The 11484-nt window shown below is 33.7% G+C and overlaps 1 protein-coding gene across 1 annotated transcript in view; it reads right to left on the minus strand.

Annotated features, from left to right (window-relative positions):
- Positions 1–3925, minus strand: part of LOC109825091 (putative dual specificity protein phosphatase DSP8) — an 8737-nt gene extending 4812 nt beyond the window's left edge. The window contains exons 1-2 of the mRNA XM_020391812.1: positions 3566–3925; positions 2096–2218 (exon numbers count right to left, since the gene is read on the minus strand). Of these exons, the coding sequence (XP_020247401.1) occupies positions 2096–2218; positions 3566–3757 (315 nt within the window). The 5' untranslated portion in view covers positions 3758–3925. The remainder of the gene's footprint in view (positions 1–2095; positions 2219–3565) is intronic.

Genomic DNA, 11484 nt, shown 5'->3' on the forward strand with positions numbered 1-11484 from the left:
AGCGCAATCGATGCAAAATGCGAACATGCTCATAAAAGCATTTAAACACAATAGGACAGGGAAAGTGTAAACATCTACTTCCAAACAGAAACATGTCATATATGCTCACGAACTTTTTGAAAAAAGGGGGAAAAACATAATGTCTAACAAATAAAACTAAAACCGAAGCTTATAACCATGAACCAAAACATTGAGTGCTAAGAAACAAACAGAAAACTGGAACAAAATTCTTCATTCCTTGTTTGAAACCAATTTTTGCTGTCCTTAAATCCAGTAAGGATTTATCTCAATTATAGTGAAATAAAACACACCTCTATTTGATTTATTCAGTTGAAACTTACTAGAGTGGGTAGGTTCAAATCTCAAATAGCTGATATGAATGAAGTTTATCAGCCCTGTAATACTCAAGTGGAAAACTCTGGGGTGAGGGATGAATATCATCAAAGGTCACAATCCTTCCTCTATAACTAGAAACCTCTTTCTCTCCAAAGTTCCGATTCTGACAAACTTAACATATAGATCAGCTATTATTGAAAGATATGTTATTCTACAACTAAACCTAATTATTTTCTCCAACTTACATCATCCAGAAAGCCAAAATAACAGTACGAATACAAAGACCCTTTGACATCTAGTCATTATTGATATGAATTTACAAAGAGCAACTTCTGTTACTTTACCATGCTTGTTGTACTTTGCAGCTATTTGCTACAGAGCTTATCTGCCTTGTATTATCCAACTCAATCTCACAATTAATCTCTTGTCTTCTTCTTACTAAAGCTCATCTGTTTCTCAAATTAAATTTTCAAAGATAGCAACCTACTACCAGAGTTGAATGATTAGCTCCTTGATGCTTGAAAGACAAATAAATGGTCCTAACTTTTTTCCGAAATATTCTTATAAAGACTAGATGCAATGAAACAAATTTTCTTTTCCCATGATCCTTTATCGAGTTAAAAATTGCTTCAGTTGTAAGCAAGATCCACGATTAGCCAAAAAAAAGTTTAAAGAAGCTACAGCTCATATCAGAACAAATTGGTGATCAAGGATGTAACCAATTGCACCATATACATGCTTGCTCATGAACTTCAGCAGATAAGAAACCATTTAATTTCACACAAGTTGACACAGATTATCTACATAAACAAATACTACTATTTTGTTTTAGTTGAATTACACATACAAGTAGACCACTGAAACAAAAATTCAAGATTTAAGTAGCTTAAGCAATTCCTTTGATAGAGTATAGGATCCTTTCTTGAAATGAACATCAAAAGTAATTCAAAATGCCAAACACTCAAGCATAATACAGTCTATCTATACTTTAATTATTTTTCTTAAACAACGAAATATGATCTCAGGAATCAAAATGGCAAGGAACCTAGATCCAAAGCCTGGGTAGATCATAATCTAAGGGAAACACATCACGAATTTACAGGCAGGTATTATTTTGATATACACAATTAGTGATTCCTCATAAACAGATGTTCACCAGAGGAATAGCATGTTATGCATATCACATGTTATTTCTATTCACCCAGTACAATGTTTCAAACTTATCCATTTAATCCAAAAACAAGTAGGAACAAACTTGATCACAAATAAATGCCGTTTATGCTTTAGGACACGATCAATTTCTAAAAACTTCAAATCTACAATTCGAACCGTTCAGACAGTGTAAGAGCTATGGCTTCACTGACGGGAAGAAGGCAAGAAACAAGGGGGTTTAACAAAACTATGGAGCAAGATATACAAATTATGAGATATGGGAACCATTTTAAAATTTCAGAGAGCATACATGAACCCCTTATGGTATATGAGGGGTTTCTCAACTATAGAGTGTCACATACTTGGGGTTTTAATGCATTATCAAGGTATATGACAAATTTGTATGGTATACAAGGGTTGATTGGAAATTTAAGGGACACATATTTTTGTCCACCAAAAAAAATCAGTCCCTCCCTGCAGACCCATTTAGTGCAAACTATTAACTTATTTCTTTACTACATCCATTACACAATAGACTGTATATTTAGCAAAAAAATGTACAAATGGGTGGGGAAAAAAGATTATTTATATTAAAATGAATACTCACAAGGTACAGTGGCGTAGACACCAGCGTCTCATATGGCTCATTTAAGGTGATTACTCCACAAACACCAAGTTCCTTTAAGCATGGAACATGACTAGGAAATGGAACTGCCCCTAGTAATAAAAACTGATAGCAAATGCATTAGTGGCAACATGCTAATAAGAAACAAAAACACAATAAGTCATTACATACTTCCCCACGTTAACATGACCTTAAATGATAACATAAATGCCGAAAGAATTAGCATATAATATACTTTGGTGCAGAAAGAATATTAAAAAAAATATGCCTTTGCTGTTAAGCTGCGTCTGATTGATTTTATAAAACAAAACATAGAACACATAACATTCTACAGATATGTGAAATTTAGTTTAAATTCCGTATCAACTTTTTGGGGTAACTTCTTCCTATTTGAGTTCAAAGAATAGGCATCAAGTGCTCATGTCACTTGGACGCATAGTAGGCACAAGGTATAAGTGTCGGAACATTTTACACACTAACAGCACTTGCATTTACATCTTAAGTATTCCTTTAAAAAAGCGAACATGTACTATTGCACTTAGTGGACAATGTACCAATAAAAGCATCAATAAACTCTCAACAAGAACTCATTGCATCACTTAAAAATGGATATAACCCCCATATAAAAATTCAAGAGGTTATAGAAAATAAAACTTGATTTAATGATGATAATTTCATGAAATATATGTGATCATTGACTTTGTATCTTCAATTGGAAAGGTTAAGAATGTCATCGGTCATAAATAATACATGCATATTCAAAACCTCAGGAAACTAGCAAACATAAAAGACTAATGTTTGAATTTGAAGTGGAGAATTACTCTTCTTTCTTTTTACCTTCATATTTTCAAGTTCTTCATTTTTTTATTTTTATTTTTTTTTATTTTTTTATTTTTTTTATTTTTTTTTTAATTTTTTTTTTTTTGCTCTTCATGTAACCACCACAATTGGAGACTGTGTTGCATCAAGAAATGACATAATCTAAGTACACGAGTGCCACTTGTCAATTAAATTCTTGCAAGAATTTGCCCCAAAAATCATCTCAAGAGTCAACTTTTGATTCAACCATTTTTCACACACCAGACTGACTCACACCTTCGTCAACATCTCATTATTCAATTCCTCGACATCTATGACCTTCAATTACAAAATTTCCTTATCCTTTGCAATCTTATAGCCTCAACCAGTCATTGTTATTACAAATTTAGGCTTTTCCTCATAGTACATCTTCCCTTCTGTAAACAGATCAGCCAGTTTTCTCACGACCAATTTACCATATCAAGACATAAGACCAATCTTGATCATCAGAACAACAATTCAATCTTTCAACGATAATTGAAACAAGATTACAAGAACATGAAAGAAAATTTTCAAACCCTAATCAAAGAAAGCAATCACATGCAATTGAATCAAAATCAGATACTAAAACAAAAGGATAAGACAAAATCAGACCTCATCGACTTCATCCCACCATCGAAACTCGGCCTGGATCTTGTTCCTGATGACATTATAAAGAAGCGTCGGATAAAAGAGAAATCTTGCTCCAACACCGACCACAGCCCTTTTCGCATCAATTAGCCCTAACTTCTCATCGCCACCGCTCAAGAACTCCACATCCTCAGCGTTCAATTCCTCAATATGCATCCTCGAATCCCCCCAATTCAATCTCGAATCACTAAAATTGGATCAAAATCGACCAAAATCGAACAAAATCGAATCTTTTTCGCATGATACAGAAACCCTAAACTACCGATCGAAGAGGAAGGGGAAAAGAAGGAAAGGAATCCTCTACTGCAAGTTATGCTCACTCGCTTGATGTGGATTTCCAATTTATTTGGATTTTTTTGCATATATACTCTCTGCATTTACTATATTTACAAATTTACATCCCAATTAGATATTTGCTAATTTGCTCCCAATCTCCCATTGTTTGTTGGCTAAAGCACTTAAATATATTATAGTTTTCCTTATTATGTGTGCAGGCACTTACGTGCCTTGAAGTTTCTAAAATTTTTCATTTTTGTACTTTCAGTTATGCAAATATGAGAACATCTCGTAAAAATTTTATATGACACTAACAAGCTAACTTCACTCACATGCTAATTTTTATAACTTTTTAACTCTTTATTTTTAATTACTATTTAATCTTTCTTAATCTTATTTTAAAGCTATCTTTATTCTATTTTTAAATACAATTGGGATAGATTTGATAATAAATTCATCAGGAGTCAAGGGTTAAAAAAATCTAATTTGGGAGTATCACATGGAATTTTCTGAAGGAACATTCTCGTATTTGCATAACAGAGGACATAATGTAATATTTAAAACTTCAAAGTATATAAGTGCTGCCAAAAATAAGTATGGGTATTTAAATGCAAAGTAGGCTAATATAAGACATAAAGAGCTAATTACCCTTGTTTATTCTACCCATCATCAAGTTTCAGTATCGTTCATAAAATGCTAATTGAGTTAATTAAATTTATTAATTTATAATTATAGGTAGGAAAATGAGAGAGGAGATATAAAGTTGATAAAAACTAATTAACTAGCTGAATTAGGATATTGAAAATTAAAGGTAGAGCATAGGGTAACGAATAGGGGTGCATTCGGTCCGGATACGGCTCGGATATGATGCTTACCATATCCATATCCGCTTACCCATCTCGGATACGGATACGGATACAGATATACCTCGGTAAGAAAAACTTATAACCATATCCGCTAAAATCGGATACGGTTACGGATATACATGCGGATATATAAGCGGATATGCATGCGGATACAAAACAGATATGAGAAAACTAGATAGTATTGAGAAAAACATAGTTCATGTGATACAAAAAAGTTCGTTAATATGTCCATTATAACTAAATAGTTAAGATTAGTCATCTTGATCATCAAAATTAACCACAAATCCATAATCTAAGAATCGAAACTATCGTAAGAGTATGACTAATATGTATTCGGATATTTCGGATACGGATACGGATATTTCACTACAAAACCATATCCATAACCATATCCTATCGGTTATAGATTTGAGTAACCATATTCGTATCCTAACGGATACGGTTACGGATATTTCATCGGATACGGATACGGTTTAGCACCCCTAGTAACGAATCTCTAGATATTGGGGATAAATTTGAAAACATGATAGACGTTTGGGGGACATGTGGTCAGAGAAACATATTATTTAGCGGGAACAGAACAGGACAACAGAGTGGCGTTGTCCACCACTCTCCTCATAAACACGCATCGCGCGAGTAGGAAGGGTAGATCTCGTGGGATTGAGTGATTTCTGCCCTCGGACCGGCAGAAAATTACGGAGCGTGGGTGATGGTGAACCTGGACCATGGGATTTGTCGAGATGGGTGTTAGGATTTGGGCGCATCACCATATAGCGTTACGGTCATACTGGTGTTTTGTCCACGGTACGACGAACCTAGGCCTATGGGTCAGCAAACAGTCAGGCTTCAATCGGTTTTGACTAATTTTTTATCCGGATTTTTTTTTAAAAATATATTTTTTGCTAAATAATTAGCAAAATCGATCATTTTGCTAATTATTTAACAAAATCGACCTATTTTTTGCCAACAAAGATGTCGATTTTAAAAAACGGTCTGCTCGAAAACATACGGGACTAGTAGTCTCATATGTTTTGTTTGTGCTTCACGAATCGTACGGGACCACTAGTCTCGTACGTTAAGCAGAGACATTTTGGCTCTGCTAAGCAAACACACGGGACTACTAGTCTCGTGGTTTTGTTGGGCAGAGTCAAGTTGTGTCGTCCAAATCTACGGGACTAGTAGCCCCGTAGATTTGCCGGGCTATATATAGCCTAGATGTACCCCAAATTATGGCAAAACATTCCTAGTTATTCTCCCTCTCTCTCCCAAACCCGATCTCCCTCTCTACCAAACCCGATCTCCCTCTCTCCCAAATCCAATCTCTCTCTCCCAAACTCTCTCTCTTATTCTATTGATTCCCTCCCAACTTAACTATTCCTCCCTCAAATTTCTCTCTCACCCAAAGATCCTCCAGCGTTGTTGAAATCCGACGCCGTTTAATCTCTCCGACGTCGACGAAATCCGAAATTTCATCAAGGTATAAATTTCTTATTTTTTTCATAATTTTCTCAATATTGTTTAGTTAATATTGTATATTTAGAATAAATATTTTAATTATGATTATCAATATGAAAAAAAATCTAATTTGCATATGATGAATTTTAATCCTTCAGTTAAAATGACGAATGGAATACTGATTATTTGCTTATTCAATAGAAAACTGAGTGTTGGAATGAATAATATGTCTATATACGAAGGAGGCTCTAGAAAAATATTCATATTATCTAGAAATTGTAATTTCGATAGAATGATGGAGCAAATATACAGAGTTACTAGAATTAATTATGCCGAAAATATCATTAAGGTCTTCTATAATTATCCAATAAATGAAAAAAGAACAATTGTTATAGAGATCACCAATGATCAAGAATTGAATGACATGATACAACTTGTGGAAAAGCTAATCTCAATCGAGTTGTTCATTGAAAATATTCCCATGACTGGGGTTGCCGACGTTTCATATGCTCACGGAGAGTTCTCTCGCATGCTTGAAAATTAAATCTCACTATCTCAAAGTGTCTTACACTTAAAAAATGACTCGGGTGCAATGTCAAGTGACGTGTTCCACAATGGTCGGGTCATGTTTCAGTTAATTTACCGGTTGGTTCTATTATAGAAGAGGATGAGGATGTATACGCTGATGATGATAATGAAGATGTTGAAGAGGAGGAATGTCTTGATAGTATGCAATTGGAGAAACCGATGATGATGCCCGTTGGATGGATGAATATTGCGTAAACAACAATTATGTAGAGTCTGAAGAACCGTTGCCAGAAGAGTTTCAAAATGACGAGTGGATAAATGCCTCACAAACTGAGTTCGTTGAGCTTGGTCCTAATTTCGATCGGCTTGAGGACTTCACTTTCAAAAAATGAGATCTTTTCGAGAATAAAGAAACCTTAGTTTTTGTTATACGTGAATGAGCAATCAAGAATTGGATCAAATTCAAGTCGGTGAAAACCAATACAACTAGCTAGAAAGTAAAGTGTTGCTTTAATGAGAAAGGTCGAGAAGAGAATACAAGTACCAAAGACGATAGAATTTCAAATTGTCCATGGAAGCTTAATGCAGCTGTTGGAAAAAAATCTAATGCGCAATTTATGATCTCTAGTTATTGCGAACTTCACACATGTTACAATCTCACTGTCAATGCGGATCATAAGACAACAACTTCCTCTTATATCTTGAAGCTAATTATGCCTGAAGTTAGGCAAGAACTTGATCTTACTCTAGGTCAAATAATTACAAGGGTATATGATATGAGAAAAATAACTATATCCAAGTAGAAAGCATATGATGCGCGGAGGAAGGTGTTGGCTAAAATCTTTGGAGATTAGGAGAAATCTTACGAATTACTTCCGCAATATCTTGAAGTAGTTAAGAGGAAAAATTCGGGGACCGAATATGAGCTAGTGTCTAAAGAGATCGTGCCAGGATTAGAGAGGTTCATGCGAGTATTTTGGGCATTTGGACCCCGCTATCAAAGGGTTCTCTTTTTTTCATCCGATGTTGAGCATCGATGGCACACATTTATATGGCAAATACAAATGGGTGCTCTTGGTTGCGACCGGTGTAGATGCCAACAGTGGGATATTTTCAATAGCTTTCGTAGTTGTGGAGGTGGAGGATACATCGAGTTGAAACTAGTTTTTTCAATGTATTTACAAATACATCCTGACTATTCAAAGTCCTAGAATGATTACTTTTATTTATGACCGGATGAAAGGAATTCCACGAGCCTAGCATGAGGGGTGGAGTGCACCATATCATCACCGTTATTGCTTGCGGCATATAAGGGCTAATTTTAAGAAAAAACATAGAGAGATCAATTTACAAAATCTATTGTGGCAAGCCAGATGTGCAACTGACTCACTGGTATATGAGCATTGTAGGGAGAAAATTAAATCCCTATCAGTTGAAGCACACAACTTGATTGAACAAAACTTGAAGTCGTAATACGAAGATCGATGGGCATTATGTAAAGATGATGGAATGCGCTATTGTATAATGACAACTAATTGCTCTGAAAGTTTCAATGGCGTACTTAAGGGTACCTGTGCTATGGCAATTCAAGTCTTAGTTGCAAGGATGTTTTATAGATTAAACACATACTTTAATAAGAGACACGATGATGGTGCAAATTGGACGAGTAAGCATACTCCAAAAAATGAGATTGTTCTGCAGAAAAGGATTGTGGCCATAAGAACATGTAGAATTGAGCTATTCAACGATAATGAATGAGAGGTTAAAGATTTTCAAGGTGTAATGACCGTGAACTTTTGATACTAATTAAAATAATTTTTTAGTATTTTAAAATATTTAATTATGAATTTTAAAAGAGTATTTGTATTTTTCCCAAATTTTTAGAAATTTTTATGATTTAAAAGTCCAAATCTTATATTTATTTAAATGATTTTAATAGTTATAAATCAATTTCATGCGGTGATAATTTTTGGAATTAATCTGTTGTGTTATCGATACTATTACGTATCATTTTGAATAATACGTTGTATTATTTTTACTATTATGTGTTAGACCCTAGAGGGGGGTGATTAGGGTCTTATGCTAATCTAATCCGATTAAATACCAATTAAAACTAATTAACAAGTTGTATTCTTGCAAGATAGATATACAAGAGTTATAAGCAAGAATAAGCAATATACACAAAGTGATATATCCTATATGATGAAATCTATATGCAAGGATATATAAACTAAGGGTGATATAAACATAAACAAGATAAACAAGATAGTGGATAATGTGAACTAAGAGCAAATGACAAAGGCGATATAAACAATAGGCATGAATGTAAAAGAACGCCAATGACAAACTCAAACACACGATATGATCACGGAGTTCGGACCTTCCGTCCTACGTCTCCGCTCCCCACTCCCGGGGAGAATTCCACTATCACAACCGGGTTTTCTACGTTCACCCGAATAACGTTTACACCTCACAATTTCTCTCACGGAGTTCAGTCCCCACGACCTACGTCTCCGCTCCTCACCTCGAGGAGATCTCCACTCACACTCTCACAATGTGGCTACACTCCACCCTCACAATACGGTTTTCTAGCTAACCGAAAACTCTATAACACTCTCAAATAATAACAAATGATTTGTTCCCTAATACAAGGTGAGAACTCAATTAAGCACCACTCAAAGTTACAATCTCTCACCACCCAACTATACTATGTATGAAAGATACCATAAGCTCAATGTGGGTATGTGTAAACAATGAGTGAAATCAAAATCAAAACTAAACTCAATTAAAATCTAGCATATAGAAATTATAAACAAAATAATAAATAGCTAGAAATGAGTTTAGAGATTCTTCTCTGAATAACAAGATGGAGAGATGGAGATTTGAGGCTCAAACAAGAAGATAATCTCCTTCACTTGTGAAAGCTAAAACTGCTTTAAACCAAACTCTTAAACAAGCTTAAACCCTTTTTAAAACCCTTGTTAAAAACTTCTTAGCTAACTGAAAACTGAGATCAAAAAGGGTTTTTATAGCCTCCAAAACCTCAGACCAAAACCCCTTACAAAAAGACCAAAAAACCATCTGCAACAGGGTTTTTATAGCCTCCAAAACCTCAGACCAAAACCCCTTACAAAAAGACCAAAAAACCATCTGCAACAGCTCTAAAAAGAGCCGTTGGGACTCCAGCGGTCGACCGATGAAAATCGCGGTCGACCGCAAACAAGGTCAGAAACTTAGGAGACATCCAGAGAGTTCGTCGGTCGACCGGCGGAAAATTTCGGTCGACCGGCGGTACTGTAGAAGGTATATCCGATTTTATAAAATCGGTTAAAAATAGTAAAATAGCTCCAAAATTATGAACATTTGAGAGAAGGTTCTAGACATGTATAAAAACATGTTAGAGAAAGAATTTCTGAAAAATCATTTCCCAGCAGTTTCTGAAAATCTGCTGTGATACACGATTTTGTAAAATCAATTAGGCACAGTAAATCAACTCCAAAAATAGTAAAATTTTAAGGTAAGTTTCTAAACATGTAGATAAACATGTCAAAGAAAGAATTTCTTGAATATAACTTCCCATTTATAAAAACTTATCTGTTTTGTAAAACATGCACGAACATGTGCACGAACGAAAACGTGAATTTGTAAATTCCTTTAAACATAACAAATCAATTCCAAACTTGATGAAACTTTGAGAAATGTTTGCAAATGATATTTTTTAACATGTTACAAAAAGAATTTTTCCAATTTGCATTTCCCAATTGTAAAATCTCATTATTTTGCAAAAGTGTTTAAAACATGAAAAAAGTGATATATATGAAGTTTGATGTTTTGACATAAACAATGTTTTGAAACTTTGCACAATGATTATATAGACTTGATAAAATATGTATATGATGATTGTTAAGTCTATAAACTGAGAATACAATATTTGAGCTTAGAAACCAAATACGTGTGTGTATATGATATTGAGCTTAGAGTATCTAACACACATAATATAAAACCTAAACTAAATTACCCAAGCTAGATCTTGATCTTCAATAAGCTCTTCTAGGTAATCTCGCGGATGAAGCTTTAACTTGGATCTTGAACTTTGAATAGCAAGGCTTCACCGACATTCCGCCAACCTTCTTTGGATATGATCGTTGAAGCTCTATTCCATCCATCCTCCAACAACGTTGTTTGTCTACAATACATAAGAATGTACAAACACTAGACAAACAACATTAGTAGTAAATTGTTTGTTAAACATCATCAAAACAAAGAGACCAACATTATGTATTATTTTGTATAATATGTTGTATTATTAATACGTATTATTTTGTACAATTTGTTGTATTATTACTATTATTGCATATTATCTGTTATATTAGTACAACTAGTATATTTTATTGTGTAGATAATTCTTCCATAATTATTTGTTTTTAAATGTAAGTAATTATATTTTTTATTAATTTTTCTCGTTTAATTGTACAATTTGTTGTATTATTTTTACTGTTGCATATTATCGGTTGTATAAGTACAATTAGTACGTTTTATTATATAGTTAATTCTCCCATAATTATTTGATTTTAAATGTAAGTAATTATATTTTTATTAATTATTCTTGATTAATTGTATAATCAGTTGTATTATTTTTACTGTTGTATATTATTGGTTGTATTAGTACAACTTGTACGTTTTATTGTGTAGATAATTTTCACATAATTATTTAATTTATTTCGTAATTAATATTATTTTTAAATATTTTTCAAAATC

This window comes from Asparagus officinalis, chromosome 10, assembly GCF_001876935.1.
Source record: "Asparagus officinalis chromosome 10, Aspof.V1, whole genome shotgun sequence".
Classification (NCBI taxonomy): domain Eukaryota; kingdom Viridiplantae; phylum Streptophyta; class Magnoliopsida; order Asparagales; family Asparagaceae; genus Asparagus; species Asparagus officinalis.